Source organism: Agelaius phoeniceus, chromosome 2 (genome assembly GCF_051311805.1).
Source record: "Agelaius phoeniceus isolate bAgePho1 chromosome 2, bAgePho1.hap1, whole genome shotgun sequence".
Lineage (NCBI taxonomy): Eukaryota > Metazoa > Chordata > Aves > Passeriformes > Icteridae > Agelaius > Agelaius phoeniceus.
The window spans coordinates 63956339-63981229 of NC_135266.1; the positions used below are offsets into that span (position 1 = coordinate 63956339).

Below are 24891 nucleotides of genomic sequence, written 5' to 3' on the forward strand. Positions count from 1 at the left end.
CTTGACTGTTACAACAAAATATCAAAGCAGTACAGAGATAAAAGTTGAACTTGAATCCCCAGATGATGCAATGAATCTTTGATAAAGTTCAGTTTGAATTTTTTAGTGCTGCCTTCTGTAAAGGTTTCAAGCTAAAATATTAAGGTGGATTTTGCTGAGAGTTGTCTGCCAGCTTATAATATTTATGGCATGGGGTAAGAGGTTGAGACAGAAAGGGTGTCTTGCATTCTTCTATCTGAAGGCCATTTCCACCAATTTAGAAGTAGCATTAATTCAGTCTGCCAAGTTCCAGCACTTCTTAGCCTGAAGCTGATCAGTCTGATGACCAAGGTAGAAGCTTACACTAAGTTGTCTTGATATATATTGCTCCCACTATAGGCCACCAGTTTGTGTGTTTGGAAACATTCCAGCAGCTTTCCAAAAGCTGACAGATATTGAGTGCCAATTCACAACAATTCACAGTGCTATGAGCTGTAACAATTTTGTAATTCCTAGATGTGTCTGCACAGGTCTGTGGTGCAGCACGTTTCAAATAGTATCAGTCTTGAGATGCTCTAGGTAAGCAAGTGAGGAGAAACAAGTGTCTGCGGAGGATTTAACACCTTGTTTTACCTATTATCATCACTTAAATCCAACTTAGTATCTGTTTTGGTTTGGTTTTTTTTGCATAGAATGCTGGCAGGCTTGGGCACTGGTGAATGAAGCTAATCTAGGTGATCTCTTAACCTTGCCAAATGGTATGTGCGTTTCCATTGTGTTTGTTTGGTGTGTGGATTTAATTTGTCCTGTTTTACTCACTAGAAGCTCAATTCCCTTCTTTGAAATCAATGAAATAGATCTGAGAAGGCCATTCGCCTTACAATAAGGAAAACCTAATTATTAATTTCCTCAAGTACTGAACTATGAACTCTCACCTGGGTTTGTATTTTTGTGGTTGTGTGTATATGTATAATACCTGTACCATGGGAAGAGAATTTGAGCTAGTAAGCCCTTATGAACCCGAGCTGCCTGTGAGCAGTATCCTGTGCATGGCTCCACTGGCTGTAATAGCTTGGCATCCTTTTATCTCTAACAATGAAGGGAGATCTGTAAATGTGTTTCATGTGCGTGTTCTTTCTGGTCACTTGGAAAACCACATGGAAGGTTTTTCAGTGGGACACTTGCTAACAAGCTTTTGTTAGCTGTAGTTCATAGCAATGCCTTGTTTGTAATGTGTTTTGTTAATTATCTCTTTAGCAACTAAAGTAAATTCAATCATAAATTGAAATCTGGTTTGATGAAGAGTTTGCTCACATTCAGTTTTTTTCAGTAAGTGATGAGTTGAATGGAGATGGTGCACAGGAAACCAAACCCAAACTGCGGCCTCTTCTTCCAGGTGACAATGCTGCAGATACTGTAGAAGCTTCTGACAGGTCAGTGCCTTCTTTCAGTTCCTTATCTGACATATTTTCTACTGCAGTTGAGAGAGTTCTACAATTTGTATTTCTAAAGTCAGTGTTTTAAACCCAGTTTGAATCCTTCGAGTTTCAAAGTGAAAATGTTTTTAACTTGACCTATGTGGAAAACCTGAGATTTTGGATAGACTTGTCTAATTTCCCACATGAGAACATTGCAGAATAGGGCATGGTTGTGAATAAGGTTCGTGACTGTTGTCAGGGTTAGGACTTGAGCATCAGTTCTCAGGCTTTCCTTAATGTGCAGATTGTCAGGTGTATAACTTAGTCTCTCTGTGTTTAGTATTTAGCCTCAGGTACTGATTTGAAAGATGGGGGTAAATACATCGTTCCTTTTTTTAAAAATTTCCTTGCTGTGTTTTAGCGTGTAAGTTCTGGGAAGAAGCTTTTTTTTTAATGTAACTGGATATGTCTTTATATGTTGTTAGGACAATTGTACCATGTGAAACCTTGGGCTTCTAGCAATGGGGCTAAAAATATTGAACTGCTAAAAAACTGAACACAGCACTGGTTATCTAAGATGCTGCTCTTCCTTCTTTTTTTTTAACTCTTTTACTTCAAGTAGTGAAAAAGAGGACGTGGAAAAAACCTGCTCAGGGAGTAAAGAAGCACCAAGCAAAATTCAAGGTTTACCTTTAACTGTTCAGTATCAGAACCACAAGTGCTCTAGTGCATGTCTTGCCAACAGAGCAGTGGGTTCCTACAAGGGCGAAAATCCTCTGAAGATCCCCATCCTGTTTGACTTCCAAAGACGCCATGCAAAAGCAGACTGCCTTTCGAAGCCGCTGGATGTGAATTACAAAGCTCCTTGTGGTCGGAGTCTGAGAAGCTTTCGAGATGTGCGGAACTACTTGTTTGAAACAGAGTGCAATTTCTTATTTGTAGATCACTTCTCCTTCAACACCTATGTGCTGTTGGGCAGGAACACCATGAATCCCGAGCCCCTGGTGTTTGAGTTCGATATTAGCGATGGAGCCGAGTCTGTGCCCATCTCCTTCTGTAACAATCTCGACCACGCAAGATTGCCTTATTTCAAGTATCGGAAGTCCTCGTGGCCACGTGGATATTATCTCAACAATCTCTCCAGCCTGTTTGTTGATTCCTGTGACTGCACAGATGGCTGCATCGATAGGTGGGTAGAAAGATCTCATCTCAGGCCAGTGACACATGATGCCTCAATAGCAGGGTGGTGGGGTGTGAAGGCGCAGTATCAAACAGGACCAGCGCTGCTGGAATATCTTGTGCCATGCTTTGTGTTGACTGACACCATTGTGTCTTTCTCTTCTCCAGAGCTTGGGTGCTCCCACTGGTCCACCCTCTGTTGTAGAGAAGGAAGCGATCAATAGGCTGATTATTGTGTTCCTTTTCCTTTCTTCCAAACTGGCAGTGCTTCTTCTCCAGGTGGAGCTGACAAGCAGATATCTTGGCTTTGGAAAAAGAGTAGGGAAGGTAGTCTTGTGCCAGCAGAGACAGGCTTGTTTTCATGGCAGGCAGGGAAGGATCCTGCCTGACAATTTCTGCTGCAGTTCCTACTGTTAAATGACATCCTGTAGATGGGGTGGGACAGCCTTGAGAGATCAGATAATTTGGAGCTTAGAGGGTTACTGAGGACAGATGAAGAAACATCCTTGTTCCCAACATCTACATGTTGTCCTTCCCCTTGTCTAAATAGAAACTACAAAACTCAGTGGTTACAGAATACATTTGTGGTCTGAGCAGTTCCAATACTCTTGCTTGTTTTCATCTTTTTCTAAATCCCAGTAACTAAGCTACAGACCCTGTGGAAACCTGCCACAGTTAGCATATGCTAAGTTTGGTGGTATTTTTGTCTGCTTTCTTGAAGGATGTTTGTCTGATCTCTCTCTCTCTGTAGGCATTATTTGGTGTTGCATCCATTTTGTATTATTAATAGCTAGGGCAGTTGCACATGCTGCTGTGCAACATAGTTGCTCATGACCCAACAAAAGCTTGAAATCACAGCCTGGTATAATGAAACCAAATTTTAGTAATTTAGTTTCAGCTGAGTGGTGAGAACCAGCAAGCACACAGCATGCCCCTTCTTTGCACTGAAGTCCCACAAGAATTGAGATGCTTTTGATGTGCAGTTTTGGAGTTTAGGATTTGCACAATCACTGTGACTCTTTGAAGTTGTCATGCCATAAAATGGTGAAGACACTGTTGCTTGAATTTTCCACAGTGTAAAATTCTTCACTTCTTGAGGGCTAAGGAGGGAGGAAGGTAACTGAGTAGTGGCAAACAGGCTGGGATGCTGTGCCAGAAGAGATGTTTTTTATTCATTTGATCCATTTGACAGTGTCCTGCCTATGATAAGTTTCTGTTGTACTTTAGCTGTTTAAATGTGCCATTTAAGGAGCTTGGCAGAAGAATGGGGTTGGGGTGGAGAGAACATGGTTATTTTAAAGTACAGGTAACCAGCCAAGAGACTTGTGGAGTAAATGGAGCAGGGAGGGGGAATACAGGTGTGTATATGGAAGTGTCTGTGTGTGTGTGTGTGTGTGTGTGTATAGTCAAGTGCATTTCAAATTACCTGGATTTATGATTGATTTATACTGCTTCAAATTCATTCTGAGATGTTTTACTCTTATTTTTAGGTCAAAATGTGCATGCCTACAGCTAACAGCAAGAGGTTGTAGTAAAACTTCTCTGTCTCCAAGTAGTAAAAGATCCCGTGGGTACCGTTACAAGAGACTGGAGGGACCTGTTCCTAGTGGGTAAGAAAGACTACAGAGGTAAAATAAGAGCATACAAATAAAACAGCAGTTAATAGTTCAGTCTAAGTGCCACAGGATTAAAATATCTGGAGTTTTTGGATTACTGAAACCTTCCATTTTTGTCACAATTTTAGTGACAGATCAGGATGATAAAAAATAATTATTGTGACTTGAATTAAAGGAGGAAAAAAAAACTTTTGTATTGCAGGTCCTACAGTTTTCACAGCTTAGGTCAAGGTCCAGGAGAAGTGTGAAGAGTGACCAGAATCCTAAAGATGCATCAGCCAGCTGCTTTTGCCAGATTTGGTTATGGGTGACTCTTCCAAGAATGTCCAAAAGCCATCCAATGCTTCAAGTGTTTGCCCTTTCTCTTATTTAGCCCCAGTGGATTAATAGGTGGCCTGGAGAAGATGACACTCTCAGGTGTCTAGGAGAGGAATTATGCAAGGTAGCTTTCTGCAATAGCCAAAGGCTTGAATCTACAGGCTTGAGGAGCCCCTTTCAGTCCTCTGTGTGATGTTAGTTTTTGGCTGACATGCAGAATTAAAGTTGTCAGAGAACCCAGAAACAGATGCAAAAAAAGCCACAATTATGAGTCCTTTTGGAAATGCTTCATTAGCATGGACAGCTACAATGAAGTCCAGGCATGTGTTGTCTTGCTAAAATCAGTTTCAGTATAGAATTAGGTGCTTCTTAGGGATTTCTGTTTCTGTGTGATTTATTCCTATAAAACAAAAAATATAGCATTTGTTTTTCTTATGCCAAAATGTATGTAATCTTAGGTATACTTATGCAAAATCTGGCAGACAGACTCTTAAAATTAATGAACCAGCAGTCAATAAAGTCACAAGCTTCAGAGCACTGCTACACAACTAGTTCTAGCCAGAGTCTTTATATTTCAGTCCACTGCCTTGTTGATGCTTAGAAGGGGAATTAATAACAGGAACTTTGTTATGCTCATGCATCCATTTATGTTGTGCTTTGTTTTTCTTCTCTGAACAGGATTTATGAGTGTAGTGTGCTGTGCAGGTGTGACAAGCTGATGTGTCAGAACAGAGTTGTACAGCATGGCATTCAAGTCAGGCTGCAAGTGTTCAACACGGAGAAGAAGGGCTGGGGTGTCCGCTGCCTGGATGACATCGACAAGGGGACATTTGTTTGTACTTACTCAGGTAGCAGGAGAGGACCTGTGAAGACATGTAGCATAATTCTTCCTCTCCCATGGTGTGTGCCCTGGATTTTTTTTGAGAACAGGGAAATACAGGGTTGGAAGAGAAGTGTGTCAATGTAATCTTAACTTGCAATATGATCAATATGAGTAAGAACTTTGAAAAGCTCTGCTATGAGATGGTGAGAGACAAACAAATGGAGCAAAAGCTATCTCAGAGTGCTGGTTTTTTCCATCACAAATCAGTGCATCCTATGCCAGGGCTAATTTTCCTTCAGTAAAAATCTTAAAATCATAGAATTGTTTGGGTTGGAAGGGACCTTAAAAAACATCCAGTTGCATTCCTACCATGGGCAGGGACACTTTTCACTAGACCAGGTGGCTCAAGACCCCACCCAGAGTGACCTTGAACATTTCCAGAGATGGGGCTCTCACAGCTTCTCTGGGCAATTTGTTTCAGTGCCTCCCAGCTTCACAATGAAGTAATTCTTACTAATATCTAATCTGGATGTGCTCTCCATTAGTTTAAAGCCATTGTCCTTTGTCTTATTACTACATGCCCTTCTCTAATTCAGTTTGTACTTCAGCCTATATTGACATCATAGAATTACAGACAGCATTCATGCTTTGCTTTCCCAAGTAATGCTCTTCTATTTGTTAATGTAAGTTTGACCTGTGCTAGTGAGTGTGACTCAGCAAACAAGCATTTAAAAAAAATACCAATAAAACTTTTCTTTTTCTTTCAGGCAGATTAATGAGCAGAGCTGAAGTTTTGGAAGATAGTGAGCAAGAGCTGAAGGAGAAAAGTGCAGTGAATGATAGAGGCCATGACTTTTCTTTCAAAAAAAGAAAACTTGACCTTGGTCGTTCAGACTCAGTGATTGAACTAGTGCAGACTGCCAAAAATGACATTCTTGAGAATCAGGATTCTTTGTCTCAGACTGTGGATAATGAAAATAAATCAACTCTGTAAGTTTATCAAAGTAAGCTTAAGCATAAAAAAGCTAATATTCTGCTAATCTAGGAATTCTGTTGTATCACTTAGAGTATGTCCTCATATGAGGGTGGTGTTCTTTCTTTCTGAACTTCTTTTTAAATTCCCAATTATTTCTTCTAGTGGACAGAGTTTTTCCTCTATATTAATTTTACTTATGTGTACCACTTGGCATTTTCTAGAAATTCAGTTCATCTCTTGGGTGTACTTGATCTGTTCAGGGCGTTAATGGGAATGCTAATTTGAAAGAATTATTAAAGTGTACTTGAAATAAATTGTTTAAAGATACTTGATGACACTGAAGGGTTTGATAATACATCAGCCACGAGCTGTTCTGCCCTTTGCTCCCAGTCTCTAAACCTTTTGTTATTTGTAACATAACCTTTCTTGCCAGAAACCTTAACCTCTTCTGCTAAGAGTCTGACAGCACTTCACTTCTGCAGTGAATCTGTTTTCCTAGTTGAAAGCTGTACTGTCAAAACTGTTGAAAGTTGTAGCAGGAAAAGGCAAAACTCTGTAGGTGCTCTATTTTGAGATAATCTGATATAATAATAGTAAAGCAACAGACAATTTGGTTCTCAGCATGACAACTGGAAAAGAATATAAAAGCAGCTGCTGATCTCTCAAAAAAGTTTGAGCAACTGCTTTCTTACAAATGCAATAAAGAACCTAGCCTAGGTTCTCAATTAAAAACAAAATACTCACAGAGCATGGGATGAGGCCAGACCACAGGCTGTGCTGTAGTTCCTTCTAGAGAAGAGACTGGAACTAGAGACTGTTAGAGAAATGTGTCTTGTGAGAGTTACTCATGGGTCTGTTTGTATTTTATCATTTCCTTTTGACCCTTCTGTGCAGGGTTCATCAAAAGAACTCAAGTAATGCAGCAGTGAGAAGGCCTGGAACTAGAACACTTTTTCGCAATCACCAGCTAAAAATGGTAATAAGTGGCTTTAACAGATTCATTTTTCACTGTGTTGAATATGTATATTAACTTTGATATTTTCATCTTGTATGTTTAGATAGTTCTAATGACCTTTCTTCATGAGATTGGGTCCCACTGTGAGCTAGGCTGTCATGCTGGAAGCTGCACCCCATCCCCTCTCCAGTCCTTCAGTGCATTTCCCAGGAGCAGCACTACCTACTCTCATGGCCTTCCCTTCTTCCTCCTTCACTTACACTCCTCAAGAGCCTGAAGTAATCATTCTCCCCCTGCACCCCTTGTGTACAGGGTTAGGGGGTCAGAGTGATAATATTTTTGTGCTGTCTCCCCAAAGAATGGCACAGCAGGGAGAGAAGGGAATTCCAGGATGTCTATGCAGTTTTCTCATACAGTAACAGAGTTGGGAGAACTGACCTGAATGTGACTCCTGACCTTTTATGAGTGTGAAGTGTTGCCTGCAAACATGTGCAGAGGAGGAAAACTGTGTAAACTTATGCTGTAGATTTTACTGGATTCGTTGACCTTAAGAAATACACATGGAAGTTTCACGCAAACATTTTGCAGCGCTGTCCATGCTAGTGGTCCTGTAACTAATTGCCTTTTTGTGATGAGACAGAAATTCTGCCACATCTGGTAATTTCATTGAAACTGTGTAAAAAGCATGTTTGGGATTTGGCTAAGCAACTTAAAATTCTAGTAAAATAATTGGGACTTAAGCACTTAGTTACATGTCTTAATGACTGGGGGACTCTTTCCTGGTTATTATGAAGGAGAATTTGAAATTAAGATAAACGTTGCATTGCAGTAAATGTATTAACTTCTTAAATTCAGCCACAGCTATGCATTACAATAGCTTTGAAACTTCAGCCTTGGAATTCTAAAAGCCACTTGCTATGCTCTTTTGGCCCAGAGTTGCATGCAGCACATCACAGCCTTTTCATTTGATACACAGGTCCACAGTGCCAGCTCAGATGAAGATGATAGTTCTCAGATTCATCAGCCAAGCAAAACAAAACTAACCAGTGGAACAAAGAAAGGAAAACAAAGTGGGTTTGCAGAGCTCTATTGTATGTATGCATGCTTTGTACAGTTGTGTCCCATCTCGGGATAGACTTTAATGTTGACAGTGTGGGCAGGCCACTTCTTAGAGTAGAACAATGCTGTCCATAGATGTTGAGACAAGTTGAACTGTCCAGACAGCAGCTTCTCAAATACTGTGCAGTTGTGGGAAAGTCAGCCTTGCAGATCTTGTTGTGTCACACCCAGTACCTGTTCCAGCCAACAAAAATTAAACAGGATATAGCACTGGCGGGGGGGGACATCAAGCTGGAGAGGCAGTGTGAAACTGATGCTATTTGCACATCCATTTTGCTTCTGTCTTAATTACAATTTGTGATTATCTTGGGGATTAAGATGGAGAATGATAAAAAATGCTATGTGGGAAAAGTCAGTCTGGAATGGGATTTGAGAACAGTGAGACACTAGATCACTCAGAGGCACCTTGAGCAAGTGCTTTAGGCATCACAGCAGGAAACAATCATTTGTTGGGAGGATTGATGAGAGACATGGAAAAATTGTGTTATAGACTTGTAGATAGCAAGGAAGCTCCTTAGATTCTGGAGGATGTGGGAAAAGTGGGTGGCTAAGAGTTTGGGGTCAAACAAGGGAAAGGCTTTGGCATTAAGCTGCTGTTGAGAAATAACATATATGTCCATTGACAGAATGCACCCAGCAGCAGAAGGAAGAACATCTGATGGACATTGGACAGACTGACTCTGCTGGTGTAGAGAGTGCAGGCTGTGAAAAAAAGGGTCTGTCACTGCAGGGTGTTGATTGTGGCAAGTCCAGTGTGCTGGATGACACCTGTGTTGTGAGGCCATCCAGCAATGCACCCCTAAAAACTGACTGCAGAGAAAATAGCAGGCAGGCAAAACATGATGCACTTTGTAAGGAGTCTGAGGATGATGGCATGCTTCCCAAGAACAGTAATGAAGAAAATATTTATGTACTGGATGCCACAAAAGAAGGAAATGTGGGTCGTTTTCTAAATGTAAGTATTAAATTGCATGGGTTCTCTTTGTTGCCTCTGCAAATACATCATTTACTTATTTAAGCTTAGACTAGAAAGTTTTTGCACATAAACAGTATGGGTGGTGGGTGCATGACAAGAAAGGCACATGTGGTGCTCCCTGCCATCACAGGTGACAGGACAGTAGGTTGGGTCACACTGGCTGTTCAATTGCCAAGTACCTCCAGCTAAGACAAATAGTTCATAGACTCATCTGCAGGTATATAAATAATTTATTTCTCTTCATTGTCATGAATATGTCTTACAGCAAAACCCTTGCATATGTTTAAACTGTTCTTCCTTGCAGAGGTATTATGGTGTTAATATTAGTAGTGCATCTTGCAGAAACCTTCCTTCTGCTCCCATGAACTCACCTGAGAGACCTTGCACATCCTGTACTTGGCCAGCACACAGTCATGTAATCCATTGCTTGCTCCCTAGCACTGCTGCCCTGGCAATGGCATTGGGTGATAAGAAGGAAAGGAAGAAACGACCTTTACTGGTGACAGATACCTGACACAAAATGATATCTGACATCGTTTTTCAGCCAATGATGTGGTGTTGGACTGTTACTAATTCAGATTTTCTGTTTTACAGCACAGCTGCTGCCCAAATCTCTTTGCACAAAGTGTGTTTGTAGAAACTCACAACAGAAGTTTTCCGTGGGTGGCATTCTTCACAAACAGGTGAATTTCTGGAAGTTTAATGTTGTTCATTCAAGGCACTAGGAGGAAAAAAAACCCACTGCTCACTTATTGGAGTATAATTATACTGAGGGGTGGGGCAGATGCCTAGATCATAAAAGCATAAAACTGTCTTAGAGGTGACTTCTTATTGTGCACTAAAGGCAGAAGAAATAGTCATTGGTTATCATTAATGAGTTTTACTTCAGTTTTGCACTCAAATGTAAAGTAGAGAAGGTTGATTTTTATGTGTCCACTTCAGTGATAATCTTCTTCAGTGGAGAAATAGGTTTTACTCAGCATGGTCATTCAGAAGGCCAAGATCCACTCATCCCACTGTTGTGTCTCAAGGAATGGCCACCAGAACTGTCTCACATAGGGCAGGATTGAGCCCCACAGGATATTAAGATTGAGACACTTTGTGGGCCAAAAAGCTGGCTTCAGTCCTTTTCCTCAGAGCTGTCAAGACAAGCAGGACTTTGTGTAGCCCAGCATGTCCTGGGGATGTAACAATAGGATACACAGAGGTGAAAATTTGTTCTGAGAGTAAGAGATGCAGATATTTCCTTAGTGTCTAACAGAAGGAGAGTTACAGACAGCTGGTGCCAGCAAGACACAGTATGGCAGCAGCTCAACCCAGAAGAGGAAAGATGAATTGTATGAATGAAGTTGGCTGACATGCATGCCAGCAGTAAACTAGGTGAGAACAGAACAGAGAGGGGAGACTTTGTGCCAACAAACCAGTTCCACAGAACACTGATCCTCTGTGGAGCCTTGCTGCTCTGCTCCATACTGACACAGATGGAGGTCTCCAAGAACTGAGGACAATGTTTTGAAATACATCCAAAAAAGGATTTTGTTTTAGCTAGAGTCTTTCTTGCTCAGGTACTTGGTAAAGAAGTGTAGTGAGGGCTGAGGCCACTCGAGAGAGATAAGAGTGACCAGCAAAGGCACTTAGGGAAGAAGATTGTTGAAGGAGAGTTCCCCTCACTGGCTCTTCCATTTCCTTGCCTTTTTGTAAAAGGCATCACTCTTTTACAACTTTTCTAAATTGAGCACTTCCTCTGGATCATTGAGCTTAATTGTGTGCCTCTAGACCATCTCAAGTCAGCAAGTTCCAGGCTGCAATTATGTGCTGTATGAAAAGTCCTCATTGTTTGTTCTCAGTCAGCTGCCTAGGAATTCACTGGATGTCCTCTATACCATATCCAGTGAGAAACATCAGAGAATTACTCTCTTCATCACAATATTAATATTTTCTTACATTTTCCATCAATTGTTCCTCAGCATCGTAATCTCAGGTATTTAGTTTGGCATTCATTCTGGACAATGAATTTCTTGCCTTAGATATTTCTTCTATTTTACTACTAGAGCAGCTGGTTCATGAGGAGCACGTGTTTAATTCCGAGTTTTGGGCTTGATGTAAATAGTGCAATTGCATTAAAAGGTAGCCTGCCAGACCAAAGATGACAGTCTTCAACAATATAGCTAAAGATCTGTTCAAACTTCAGTGATGCACTGTACATAAGAAAAATAACAAAACTGAAAACTGTGTTATTCATTTAGATGTATCACTTACATGGATTTCCTGGTTTGGTTTGGTTTGGTTTGGTTTGATTTAAGGGGTTTTGGGTTTTTCTTTTGGTGGTTTTTGTTTTGTTGTTTTGGTTTTGATTTTTTGTTTGATTGTTGTTTTGGTTTTTTTGTTTGGTTGGCTTTGTAGTGGGTTTTTTTGTTTGATTTTTGTCTCCCAGAATTTCCCTCTAGGTTAGAGCACATTCTTTAGACAATAGACTCCAACCCTATTTGTAATTTCCATAGCCAAAGGAGCATGAGTGTGCCAACAACTCCTTGTCTGCCTTGTTTCCTTCCCATCCCAAGCTGCCTGTGTGATGCTCCCTGCCCCCTACAATTTTGGGGTTTGCATGTGTGTTGTTGGTGACAAATTGTTAGCACAGTACTGTTTCACTTAGTCCAAGCAAATTAACTATTTTATTCCTTAGACATGTAAAAGCTGGAACCGAACTCACCTGGGATTATGGTTATGAAGCTGGAAGCATGCCAGAGACAGAAATCTCCTGTCACTGTGGAGTTCAGAAGTGCAGGAAAAAAACCTTATAGGCAAAAGCTTTCCTACTGTCAACGCATCTTGTACCTAGGAATTTATATGCTGGAAGGGATGACTACTCAGCAAACAGCCCTCAAGTCCGTGGTGCTAATTGCATTCAACTAAAATGCCTTTCACCTGATGATTTTTTAAATTTACGTTTAAATGTCACTTTTGTAGTTTACAGAAATAGAACTGTTTCTCTTAAGAACGGGCATCAAGCCTTTCCTGGGTAATTGGTCTTCCTCCTCCCTGCTTCTAATCCACAAGCAAAGTTCATAGTGCACTGGAAGAATTCCTGTTCCATTCCATCTGCAGCAGAGACACAACTGATGAGAGCAGCAGTTCCTTGGTGCTTTCTGTGCCCCTCCACAGTGCTGAGTTAGCAAAACTCAGGTTTCTGAAATTCATTATGAATGCAAGACTACCTGTCTGGGCACTAGGAATTGTTCAAATACACCTAAGCCTGTTGCATCCCGTGGGACAGATTGTCCTGAACAGAGAATTAAACAGAACAGTTCTGCAGAGCTGTGTTTGTGCTACAAATGAGCTGGACAAGTCCTGCTGCAGCAGGAGAGAAATGACTGGGTTTTGTTGGATTGCACCCTTCTCCACATTTGTGACATACACAAATCCTTGAGAAATCCAGTGTACCTCATCTCAGTGCCATATTGTGTAGGGGACAGGGGGGCCACAGAATTGCTTACCACAGGGTTTGTTGGTAAGAGAGAAACAAGCTACATTAGGAGACATGGAGTGCTGATGCAGGAGGTGGCTCTGAATTGGAGCAAGGGATGGCTGTGCAGGTGTGTGGCTTTTGAATGTGTTGGAGCCTTGGGCAAGCAGGGAGGTGGCGCAGATGAGTAATTTAGATGCTTGAAAAACCACTGCCAAAGGTTTCAAAAAAAGTGGTTTTATTAGAAATGTTGTAAAAGTAAGACTTAAGAAGTTTGATAACAAAGTTTACTCTGTTACTTCAGAGAATATGATAATGATTTAAAGTTACCAATAGAAAATCCAGTGGCACTATAGTACAAGACTGTGTGTGACATAGGTCACTTACTAGAAACCTGCAGCTGATCAGGTGTGTCTCAGCCTCGGGGAGTAACACTGAGAGCATCCTAGCTCACAGGGAAATCACTGCCATACAGCCAGCTGATTAGCATGAGCTAATAATAAAGGTTCACTCAGGCTGTCATTTATGAAATAAAGTGGTTGGCTTGAAGTCACGTTACCTTTGTTGGAGAAGGTAAACATGAGAGTCTTGTACCTGCACCTTTTTTTGTTCCTTGATAAATGAGTCTTGGAAAAACCACCACTATTCATGTGTTAATTGCATAGTTGGTATCCCAGATTTCAGTCCATATGACTCAGTGCTCACCATGTCACTCTGCTTCTGTGGGGGTTTTCAGAGAAATGGTTGGAACAAATGAAGGTCGTGGCCTGGTTATGTCCAAGCCCATACTGCAAAATGAAAGATAAGCAGGAGCCAGTTCTCAGCCCTGAGGCCAAGAGGCAGTGGATGTCTAATGCACTCATGGCTTAGGGTTCTGTTTTAATTGGATTGTATCTGTGCTGTATAACTGTGGACAAACATGGTATCTGTGGCCCTAAGTGGGTTTTTTTGTTTGTTTGTTTTGTATGCTTCAAGCTTAAAAGTCATGGGGTTGTATTGCAACACATGATGCTTTTGGATTTTTCAAGTTTGATCATGCATAAGGAGTTTCAGCCTGTTAAAAGTGGACCTTTCAAAGAGATAACAGACTTGTGAACCATTCTGCTTACTGTGAAACCTCAGATCTTCTCTCTCTCAACTCTGTTTGAGAGTTTCACACATCCAGCAAGCAAACCTCTCTTCAGCTTTGGTCCCTGTCATTGCACTCTGGGTTTGTGCAATGGGCTTTCACCACCCATCTTCAGGGATAAATGCGGAAGAGCAGAGCTACCCCACTGTTGGTGCAGTACCTCTTCAGAAGGTCAGAGCCACCCACTCTTGCCCTGATCAGCCCCTCTGTCACTGCAGCCCCTGTGTGAGCTGTAGACAGAACTCAGCCCAGCTGCTTTTTGCTTCATTGAAGATCTGAAGGTCTGTACTCAGAGGGAATATGCCTTGGGGGATCATCTTTTCATCATTAACCAGAGACATGCAAATGTGTATGACAAAACCCAACAGGTAACTCAGGAGTGGTATTAGCCTTCTAAACAAATGAAAATGCAGAAAACATCTGTGTCTATGTAAAACGTTTTTTAAATGCTTCAGGAATGTTTTTAAAGCTTCAGGAGTGGGGAGTGGAAGAAGGTACATTTTACTGCTGTTGGTGATACATTCCAGATCCAGTGGTAGGAATTAATGATACTGGGCTGGTGAGGAAGAGCCCTGTTTCTTAATGCAGGAAAACAGACCTGATGATTTAAAAGAGGCAGCTCTTACTTGCTCCATGTGGTGTGCAGCTATGGGAGAGCCTGCTGTGAGTGTAGATGTCACAGAAGGCCTGTGTATGAGACAGGGCTTTTTTGGCTAGCTGGTTTTATCAGGTCTGTCTCCTGGCAGGTGCTTCTTCATTGTCCTCCTCCAGACCAGAGATCATAACTATCCATGAGCAAAATCACCTTACAAGGTGTGATTTCTGCCTGCTTCTGTAGTATTGGTAGAACATGTTCTGCTGGGGGTGTCCTGCAAGTATCCTCTGCAGGTAATGACCACAGGAATGCTCACCTGAGCTCTCTCTGCTCTGCTGACTGTTCCTCTGCTTGTCACAGCTCACAGATGAGGATATTTCTGAGCACAGCCCCTCATGTCACCCATGCTTTAGCAGAGCAGTGTGTAGAAGCACCGAGCACAAGCACCGATGGAAAAACAGATGAAGATATTCCAAGTGAAGTACTCAAAGCACCTGTGGAATGACACATTTGGGACTTCTCATCAGCCTGTCGGGGGCATCATAAATGAAGAGTGCCTGATGGGAATAAGTAGCATTGAGATGTGAATCACAGCTCTTACAGTGAGCAAGATGGTCCCTATGGAGGGACAGTAGGGATATGAGGATGTATAAGGGCTCCATGGTAATAAGTATTAGTACCCAAGATAGGCATACAAGTGCAAAGACAGCTGAAGCTTACAGCGTAAGTATAAAAGGAACTGGACTGGAGCTTATTAACTTATTTCTTTTTTTTTTTTTTTTTGCCAAAAAAGCACTGAGCATTAATTTCCAGCTCTTTCACAGAACTATATGGCTTGATAGCACAACAGTTTGAAGGAAGAGCTCACAAGGGTTTTGGACTTTTTTTGGAATTCTCCACAGAGAACTTTTCCTGTGTTGAAGAACAGACTTCTGTTAGGAAGATTTTACTAGTTTAAGATTTATGCACCTGTGGGTGCTTGAATCACATTAACTCATTTGAGTATAATCTAGGTAATAGATCTGGGAATTGGAATTGTGTAGCAGTATTTGGCTAATAGATATAATCTAATTGCAAACCTGGACACAGGGGTTGATCTTAGCTCCGATATACTGCGTCTGGGCAGGTGCAGAGGAGTTTGGGAAATCAACTGGAGTACTGTACTGAAAAGCCAAAGCTGATCTAGCTGGTAAAGGGAACAGATCTTAAAAGCTCCATGTTGTGTTTGGTGCAGCCTCATGATGCTCGGGTTTCTGTGGTGACCCCCGAGATGAGATGACCCCCAAGGTATTAGAAAGTCTCTTTTTTCCCAGCCCCGCGACCGAAGAAGAAGTGGAGATTTGTCCATTCTGCTTTTCAAGGTTGTTTATTTTTCCTTATCTATTACATTCTTTCTCTGACCTGCGGAGATGTGTCCAGCAGATTGGGTTGTGGCACAGCGACTGCCCTTGAGATGGTGGTAACTTTATACTAAAAACTACATGTACTTTATACTAAGAACTACGTGTACTTTATACTAAGAACTACGTGTACTTTATACTAAGAACTACGTGTACTTTATTTACAATAATTTTCCAGTACCTATCACCTATGTTAGACAGTCTGTCTCTATTCTAAGCCAATCAAAAAGTGTCACCATCGCAGCAGAAGATGGAGGACAAGAAGAAGAAGGACAGGACATGCCCAGATTCCTCCATCTTGCCTCTTGAACCCCTGTTCTAAATCCCCAAAATTCTACTTTTTCACCCTGTGACAAATTAACTATCATTCTACTCAAACTCTTGTGGCTAGTAAATCTTCACACTAAGTTGATAATTCTTTCCATGGGCTGAAATGGAAGGCACAGGTGTTTTTGAGATTCCGTGCCAAGGTCTCTGAGTCCCTTGCCAGGGTCTCGAATCACCCAGGGCAGCCAGAGGAGTGTCCTGGGTTCTGACACCTGATGGGCCAGAATATGCCTATTAATGTGGCTGATGAGCTCGCTGGAGAAGGTTCAACAAGACCAAGTGCCAGGTCCTGCACTTGGGTCACAGCAACCCCAGGCAGCCTTACAGGCTGGGGGAAGAGTGTCTGGAAGGATGCCCAGCAGAAAAGGATCTGGGGGTGTTGGGAGACAGCAGCTAAACATGAGTGTGCCCAGGTGGCCAAGAAGGCCAGTGGCATCCTGGCCTGTGTGAGAAACGAAGCCCACTCCTCCAAATTTTAATAGTTTAATAAGGGATGATAGGGGACAGATCAACAAAGCAAAAGTAACAACACTGTGTGTGTGGCAACAGCCAAAAGCACACCCAGTTCTTTAGCAAGCATCCTTTATCATGTTGCAATTGTATTTCTCTGCCAAATGACTTTGCACATTTCTCATGGCCTGTTTACAACTCCACCTCAGGTTGTCACAGCACTGCATAAATCCACAGCTACAGTCTCCAAGGGTCTGTCAGGGAGGCAGTCCAGGGTGGCCTTCTAATGCCACTTCTAGACTTAGAGAACTTATGGAGAATACCATAAAGGTAACCATGTAGTTGTTGGCTTTCACTAATTATATATTGGCTTTTGCAGATTATTCAAGTGGATGCTGTGTTGTGCATGACAGTGTTAACTTTTGCAGAAGTAGCTATAGTTGTTAAATAATAACTAATACTTTTATTTTTGTAACTAACTGACAATAATGAGAATAACTCAGATATATTTGTGAAATAGCTGATGTTGATTTAAAGTACTTGTGGAAACAGCTAAAACTGTCTGCATGGCCAGATAACATTTGAGGAATGGATGGGATGAGGATTCCTGCTACTGACCCTTCAGCTATCAATAACTCTCACCTGCTGAAAGCCCAGAACAGGGGCCGTTGTGAGGAAGTGACACACAACCTTCAAAACCACATCCACAATTACTGCATGTACTCTAAATAGGTGGGTCAGGGGTCCCAAGCTAAAGAATTCCCAGAACATGTAAACAAGTTCAAAGAAATGTTTGAACATGTATAATCTTTATGAATATGTATTTGGCCAATGCAATAGGGAAAGCATGTAAGAATAGTTACTATGGTTAGCTGATGTGCCTCTGGCCATAGAGCCAAGCACCCACCACTGGTATTGATTTGTCCCTTTTATCCCTTATTAAGCTTTTTAAAATTTTGAAAAGTGGGGTTCATTTCTCACACCTGTATCAGCAAGTGTGGCCAGCAGGACCAGGGCAGTGATTGTACCCCTGTACTTGACCCTGGTGAGGCCACACTTCAAATCCTGTGTTCAGTTTTGAGCCCCTAAAATCAGTGTTATGAATGAGGTCCTATATGTCTAATTTAATAAACCACAAAATTAGAATTTAGCAACAATTTCATATAAAATGAATATAATCAGGTAAGCATGTACAAAGTAAATTTGGCAGTGATTATTTAAGTCTGATTAAGGTTCTGATAAGGCATAAGCAAAACAGACAATGGTACAGACCCAACCAGGGTTTCTCACCCTGCCTCTTCTACCAAAAAAACAAAGGAATCCAAACACAACTTAGATACTGTATGCTAATACGTATTCATCAATATTTTCCTGTAAATCTCCTCCTATTTTATTTTTGATTCTTGAAATCTACGTCCCTATACTGCACAGCGCATGCTCCACTTGTTTCTTAGAGGTCTTTGCTCTTTGGTGGTCACTTCTGATGAAGGCTTCTCATCATCATCACTGTCCTTTGAACAACCCCACAGGCTGCAAATGCACCCCAAGTCCTGTGTTATAGAAGCCAGCGTTACATTCCAAAAATAAGCCTTACTATTTCATAGATACCTGGAATCATCCCAATTTTTTCCATTTCAAGGCTGATCCCTTAATTATCCCGAGGCTGGGATCCATTTTGGGATATTGCTTATCTCAATACTCTGTATTCTATTTTCTCATGAACATCTGAAAACATTTGTTTTGTGACACTAATTGCATATCCTTTTCCTCTATAACTTTTTAACAAATATTTTCTGAAATATTGATATAGTTACAATTTTTAGCATGAATCATATTCATTTATCACATCAGGAAGGACGTGGAGGGGCTGGAGTGTATCCAGACAAGGCCAGCAGAGCTGGGGAAAGCTCAGGAGCACACATCCTGTGTGGAGCTGCTGAGGAAGCTGGGGGAGTTTAGTCTGGAGAAAAGGAGGCTCCTGGATGACCCTTCCTGTGAAAAACGCCAATCACTTGTTTTTAAAATTTTAAAAGTTTAATAGTAATAAAATGGTTATAAAAATAGTAATGAAATTAGAGTAATAAAAATTTGGACAATTAGGATTAGGACAATACAAGACAATAAGAACAAAGAGTTATGGACGTCCGGGTACCTTTTTCTGGGCAAAATAAGCCCCAAAAAAGAACACACGTTAACAGAGGATTAACTCTTAAAAGCAATACCCTTTTGCATATTCATACATCTCATACATGATGCAGAAATTCCATTCAAACACAGGATTCTGTCTGGTCAGTGTCAACTTCTTCCTCTTAATCCTGAGGCATCTTAAGGGCTGATTGAGGCAGGAAGAAGTTCATTTTTTCTGATAAGGGAGCAATAAACTCTTTTTCTCTGAAAGATTTAGGTGTCCTGTGGCTGCTATCTCGGTGCGAGTACTTCATTCCTCTCTTTAAAAAAATATCCCACATACATGGTTTCTGTTTTAACCACAAAAGCTACATTTTAACTACAAAACTACATTTACCATACCACTAAAATGTTAATACAGCACTAATCAATACAACATAATACATATAGTAAATATCTGCGTAGAGCCAGGTAATAGACACTTTTCACACTACCCCTCTACAGAACTGCCTGAAACGAAGGCGTAGGCAGCGTGGGGTCGGCATCTTCCCCCTGGCAACAAGTGACAGGAAGCTGCACCCGGGGAGGCTCAGGTTGGACAGCAGTTTTGTGATTCTGTGAAAAGTGAGCACGAGGCTAGGGAGGGATGCAGGATATCGCCTTTTCCACGGTGAAAGCCCTCGGGATTGGCTGCCCGACGGCAGCCCGGCGGTGGTGCCGGGCACGGGTATCGAACCCCGGCACCGGGCCGTGACCCCGGCGCGCCCGCGGGTGGCGCGGCCACGCCTCCCTTATCACGTGACCGGCGCCTCAGCGGCGCGCCTTCCCGCCAGCCACGCCAGGGCCGCTGCCAATCAGCGCCGCGCAGGTGTGCGGGGCGGAGCATCGGCGGGCGCCACCGCGCATGCTCCGTGCCCCGGCCGGACGCTCTCACTTCCGCGCGGGAGAGTTGAGGGCGGGGGAGGGGGCGGTGGTGGTGGCTGTGACGGCTCGCGCGAGTCGGGCCGCGAGCGGGCGGTAAGTGCCACCGCGGGCGGGGGGAGCGCGGAACCTCCTCAGCGGCGGTCCCGCAGCCCCGCTCTCCCCGCAGTGCCAGCGAGTGGACCCTGCCGGGGCTCGGGCTGGGCGGGGGCGCCGTGAGGCGGCACCGGGAGCTCCGTGAGGGCGGCCCCGGGGGGCCCGGGAGGTACCGGGAAGAAGTTCTTTGGTGGTGAGAGTGGTGAGGCACCGGCACGGGTTCCCCAGAAAAGCTGTGGTAATCTGGCCTCTGGCGGTGTTCAAGGCCGGGCTGGATGAGGCTCTGAGCAGCGAAGTCCAGCGAAAGGTGCCCTGCCCATGGCAGGGGGCTGGAACGAGATGGTCTCAAGTGAGAGGTGATCAGAAAGACAGCTTTGTTTGTTCCTTCTTCTTCCTTGCGAAATCTGGGTGTGTTTGTTCTGTACTGGCGGGGAGAATGGGGAGATGAGTGTCGGTGGTGTTTAGCTGTGAAATCTCCAGCCGTGCTTCTTTCCCCACAAAGCACAAATGAGGGACAGTGAGTGTGGGGTAACGGGTGTGTGATTCCTTTCTTTCTTTCTTCCTGCTCCCGTAGATCCAATCCTGCACTGCGCTGGAAGGAAGAGGAGAGCAGAGCAGGAGCTGGGGCAGTGGGTTTCAATAGTGCGCCGGAATTCAGGGGACTTGGGTTCTTTTCCTTACTCCCCTGTGGATGTACTAAGAGATTCTGTGTCTTAGCCTCCTCCTGTGTAAAATATGGGTATTTACATACAAGAATGCTTTCAGAACTGGGTCTGGAGAGCAAATACTTAGACAAACTGGTAATGTTTCAGCAGGATTGCTGAATTTGATAGTGTTACAAGCCCTGGACTCTTGCCAGCACTGTTCTTCTCCCTTTTTACTTTCTGTTTCCTTTCCCGTTTCCTTCCCTTTAGTCACTGTTGTGAAAAAATGAAGAAGCGTAACCAGCAGCTCTCCTTCTAGGAGATGGCACAGGAGGAGTGTCCAGGTGTGACTGTTCTCTCAGCCGCTGCTCTGCCTTCTGTTTTGCAGTGTCGTTTGTCCTGTCATGAGCGGAGGGCAGCAGGAGCCCCCCAAATCTTGCAGCTGAATTGAGCTGCCTGGGTTCCCTGTAGTGGTGACAGTGGAAGCAAAGGGTTGCAGAAGGATTTAGGGACAGCAAGGGATTAACTATAAAACAGCAGGTGAAAATCCAGCATTGATAAGTGGAAGATGATGGATGTGGCAGAGAAACAACCATGACACTGATGCCCTCCCTGCTTAATCTGATGCTACTTAAGGAGATCTGGGGAACTGTGATACTGGTCTGGGGTTGACAGGGGGCGTTGGGTCATTGTTTGGACTTGATGATCTCAGAGGTCTTTCCCTACCTAACTTAACCCAGCCAACTGACAAGTATGTGACTCTCATTGAAAGGTGTCCCTTCTGTGGGGACAGGAGGACAAACCCATGGATCTGTCCCTATGATTTCTGTCTTGAATTCTCCCCCTCCAGTTAGGTACAAATCAGGGTACTTTTGTACCTTCCATTGTTTGTGGTCACATTGCACAGAATACCCTGGAGGTGCAGTTTGGTGCAGAACATTTCCTGGTAAGCAAGGGAAAGAACAAGGCCACAGGGCTCCACACTGCCTCACATTCCTCTCCAGACCCGTGGCAGTACAAACCACCAGCCCTCCACCCAGTTTTGTCTGATCACCGTGGGCCCCCTTGCTTGTTGAGCTTCGTGGTTTTTTCACTGCTTTATGCTTCCAACAGTAGTTCTTTGGAAGTGTCAGCTCTGCGCTCAGAAGCAGGCTAAAATGTGATTGAAATAGTGAGAATTGTTAAGGAAAGAAGGAAAATACAGAGTGATGTTGTGGCTTTGTAGTGTAAATGGTAGCCCATCCTTTTGGAGGTGGTGTGCTCCTCTTTGAGTGTAGCCAGAAGAGTATAGAAGTGACAGAGGTGGAAAAAATGCAGACAAGCTTCTGTACAGAGAAGAGCTAAATAGTTTCAGATTCCTTGGCTTTAAAAAGATACAGCAGGAGAAATAGTAACAGAGCAATGCTGTCATGAGTGCTACTGAAAGAGTCGGGCGAGGAGCAAGGATTTGTTGCCTTTTCAGACAGATCCAAGTGCTTCAACTGGAATCCCTGAGTGGCAGGCTTAAGCCCTCCAAAAGCAAGGCGTTGCTCAGATGAAATGTAACTAAGCTGTGAAACTGGAAACCTGCCCTTAGCCTCTCCCTTCTTGCGTAGGAGCAGCCAGCCAGCTCTATTGCCCCGTTTAGCTCCGTGTCCTCTTCCTGGTAGTACTGTAGCAGAAAGCTCAGGAAGAGCACGGGCTCCTGTGGGGGTTTGTTGCGTTTGCACGGCCAGGTTTGGGTAGCAGGAGGGCTACAGGGGTGCCTTCTGTGAGAAGCTGCTGGAAACTTCCCCCGCGTGCAGCAGAGCCAATGCCACTCAGCTCCAGGACTGACCCTCTGCTCCCAAGGCTGAGCCCAGCAGGAATGATAGTAACACCTCTGTGGTAACATATTTAAGAAGGAAAGAAAAAAAGTTACTGGGCAGATATAATTGTGGGCAGAGAGGAATGGAGTGGGAATATGTGAAAGGAGCAACTCTGCAGACACCAGGGTCAGTGGAGAAGGAGGGGCAGGAGTGCTCCAGGTGCCAGAGCTGAGATTCCCCTGCAGACCATGGTGATGCAGGATGGCCCCTGCAGCCCAGGGAGGTCCATGGGGATTCAGAGATCCATGCACAGCCTGGGAGGAGGTGGGTGCCTGAGAGAGGCTGTGACCCCATGGGAGGCCCATGCTGGAGCAGGGTCCTGGTAGAACTTGTGACCCTTGGGGGCAGCAGCACTGGAGCAGGCTGTGCCTGAGGGACTTCACCCCATGGGAGAGTGACCTGTGTTGGAGCAGTTCAGGGAGAGCTGTTGTTCATGGGAGGGACTCACAGAGGTGTTTGTGGAGGACTGTCTCCATTGAGAGGGACCCCACAGTGGAGCAGGGGAAGGACTCTCCTTGAGTGTGGCAGGAACAATGAGTGATGGATTGACCATAACTCCCATTCTCCATCTCCCTGTGCCTCTTGGGGGAAGGAGGTAGAGTTTGGAAAGAAAGGAGGGGTCAGGGCAAGGTGGTTTTAAAATCTATTTTACTTCTTATTATCCTGATTTTGTTAGTAATAAATTTAGTTAATTATCCCCAAGCTGAGTCTGCTTTGCCTGTGATGGCATTTGGTGAGGGATCTCTCCCTGTCCTTAGCCCATGAACCCTTTGTTATATTTTCTCTCCCCATCCAGTTTTGGAGGGGAGTGATAGCATGGCTCAGGGGAGTTCCTGGCATCCAGCCAGGGCCAACCCATCACAGACGGACAGGATACAGGGCTGTAGGTGGGGGGTTGTAGGTGCAGGCTGGCTGCTTCTGCACAGAGGAATGGCCAAGAGCTGAATTTCCACTGTTTCAGGATTCCTAGAAAGATGCTGGAATAAGCCCAAGGCTGACCATGATCAAGTGTCTTCTTTCCTCCATCAGCACCAGGATTTCTCTGGAGCCTGTAAGAACACCAGGAACTGTAGAGTCCACGTTTAGCCCCTTCCTTAAAAAATTCCTAGGGCTGGATCCTCTGACTGGGCCTGAGCAGGCACTATGTGTCTGCATTGATTCCAGGTATTGGTTTGCTGCAGAGAGCTTTTCCTGTATTCTAGGCCATTCAAACTCTAGCTCATTCTTCTTTTGAATTTCTTTCTGTTCTATTCTGGTTCTAATATGTCCTTGTATTTCTGTTTGTTTCTATTGTATTTATTGATTGCTCAGGTTCTGAAACTGATATGATGGTCAGTGTATAGATGGGTATTGGAAATCAGTTTCTACCCTGCCTTGCTTACAAGACATAGAAGGAAAGAGGGAAAAAACCTCCAGCTATGTGCAAAGGCAAAGTGACTTGTGATTACAAGTAAATTGTCAGAAGTGTGAGCCAAAGGGGAAAAAACATAAAAAATGCTCTTCTAGTCTGGTGGTGCTTTCACTTGGGGCTACCCAGTCTGTTTTATGCAAGGGGAATGGGAGCTAATGAAAACAGTTTGTCTGTTGAAACTTGGAAAAAGGTTGCAGAATTTGTTGGACTATGACATTTCCTGCCTGTTTTGTGCTTGGGCCTTACTACCTCTCACTAGAATAATTTAACTTCAGATCTTCCTGTTTCTTGAAAGTAAACACAGATTTTTCTTCCCCCTTGTCATACAGGAGTTTGTGCTGTCAGAGGTGACGTCTCCAGCAGAGGATAGTTTGGAGTATCACACCTAGTAGGAGCGGGAAGTTGTTGAAGATTTCTGTGGTGGACTTGCACAAAAAGCACAAAGTAAAATTTCTGCTACAAATGTTGTGGGGTGATGCTCTAACCTACTGGTGGGGGATGTGTGTAAAGGCTTGTCCAGAAACACTTAGACTGCTTTTGTGAAGTATGTAGGTGGCCTCAGAATGTTGCAGCTGCTGGAGAAAGACTATGTGAAGAACAATTAAGACTTAAGTGTATATGGCCAAGAAAAGATAACAAGTGTCCCTAGGAAAATTCCCAGGGCTCAGGGAAAATTCTGTCACTCCTGTTAGCATTTCGCCCTTTTGAGGGAAATGTTTGAATGTTTGAATCTCTCACTTAAGATTTTTTTTTGTGCCCCAATTTACTTGTAGACCTCTCCACACTACTTTGCTACATCCTTCTTACAGCAATAAATTAGAATTTCTTCCTTGTTTTCTGTGAGCTCCTGGAAGGCACTGGTGAAGCTTGGGGGCAGCTGTTTTTCTGTCCTTTGTTGACTCGCAGACCCACATCTGGCAGCAATAGGTTAAGAAAACACTATGAGTGATTGCCCTCCTCCAAATAAAAGGAGTTTCACACCTGAGAACATGACTTGCCAGGCTGCTCTTGGATCTGTTTTTGGAGCAGATATTTCAAGCAAGCTTGTAAACTCTTGTATTAACCCTTATGACTTGTTAGTGACTTTCCAAGAGGAGATAAACCACTCTTTCTCCCGCTCTA

The 24891-nt window shown here is 43.4% G+C and overlaps 1 protein-coding gene across 1 annotated transcript in view; it reads left to right on the forward strand.

The window, feature by feature from the left end:
- The window catches only part of SETDB2 (SET domain bifurcated histone lysine methyltransferase 2), a 47415-nt gene that overhangs the window by 4535 nt on the left and 17989 nt on the right, over positions 1–24891 (forward strand). Inside the window, exons 4-15 of the mRNA XM_077174670.1 lie at positions 672–737; positions 1310–1412; positions 2017–2586; positions 4067–4186; positions 5189–5358; positions 6101–6323; positions 7204–7285; positions 8241–8334; positions 9010–9338; positions 9954–10042; positions 12043–12154; positions 19528–19718. Of these exons, the coding sequence (XP_077030785.1) occupies positions 672–737; positions 1310–1412; positions 2017–2586; positions 4067–4186; positions 5189–5358; positions 6101–6323; positions 7204–7285; positions 8241–8334; positions 9010–9338; positions 9954–10042; positions 12043–12154; positions 19528–19718 (2149 nt within the window). The remainder of the gene's footprint in view (positions 1–671; positions 738–1309; positions 1413–2016; positions 2587–4066; positions 4187–5188; positions 5359–6100; positions 6324–7203; positions 7286–8240; positions 8335–9009; positions 9339–9953; positions 10043–12042; positions 12155–19527; positions 19719–24891) is intronic.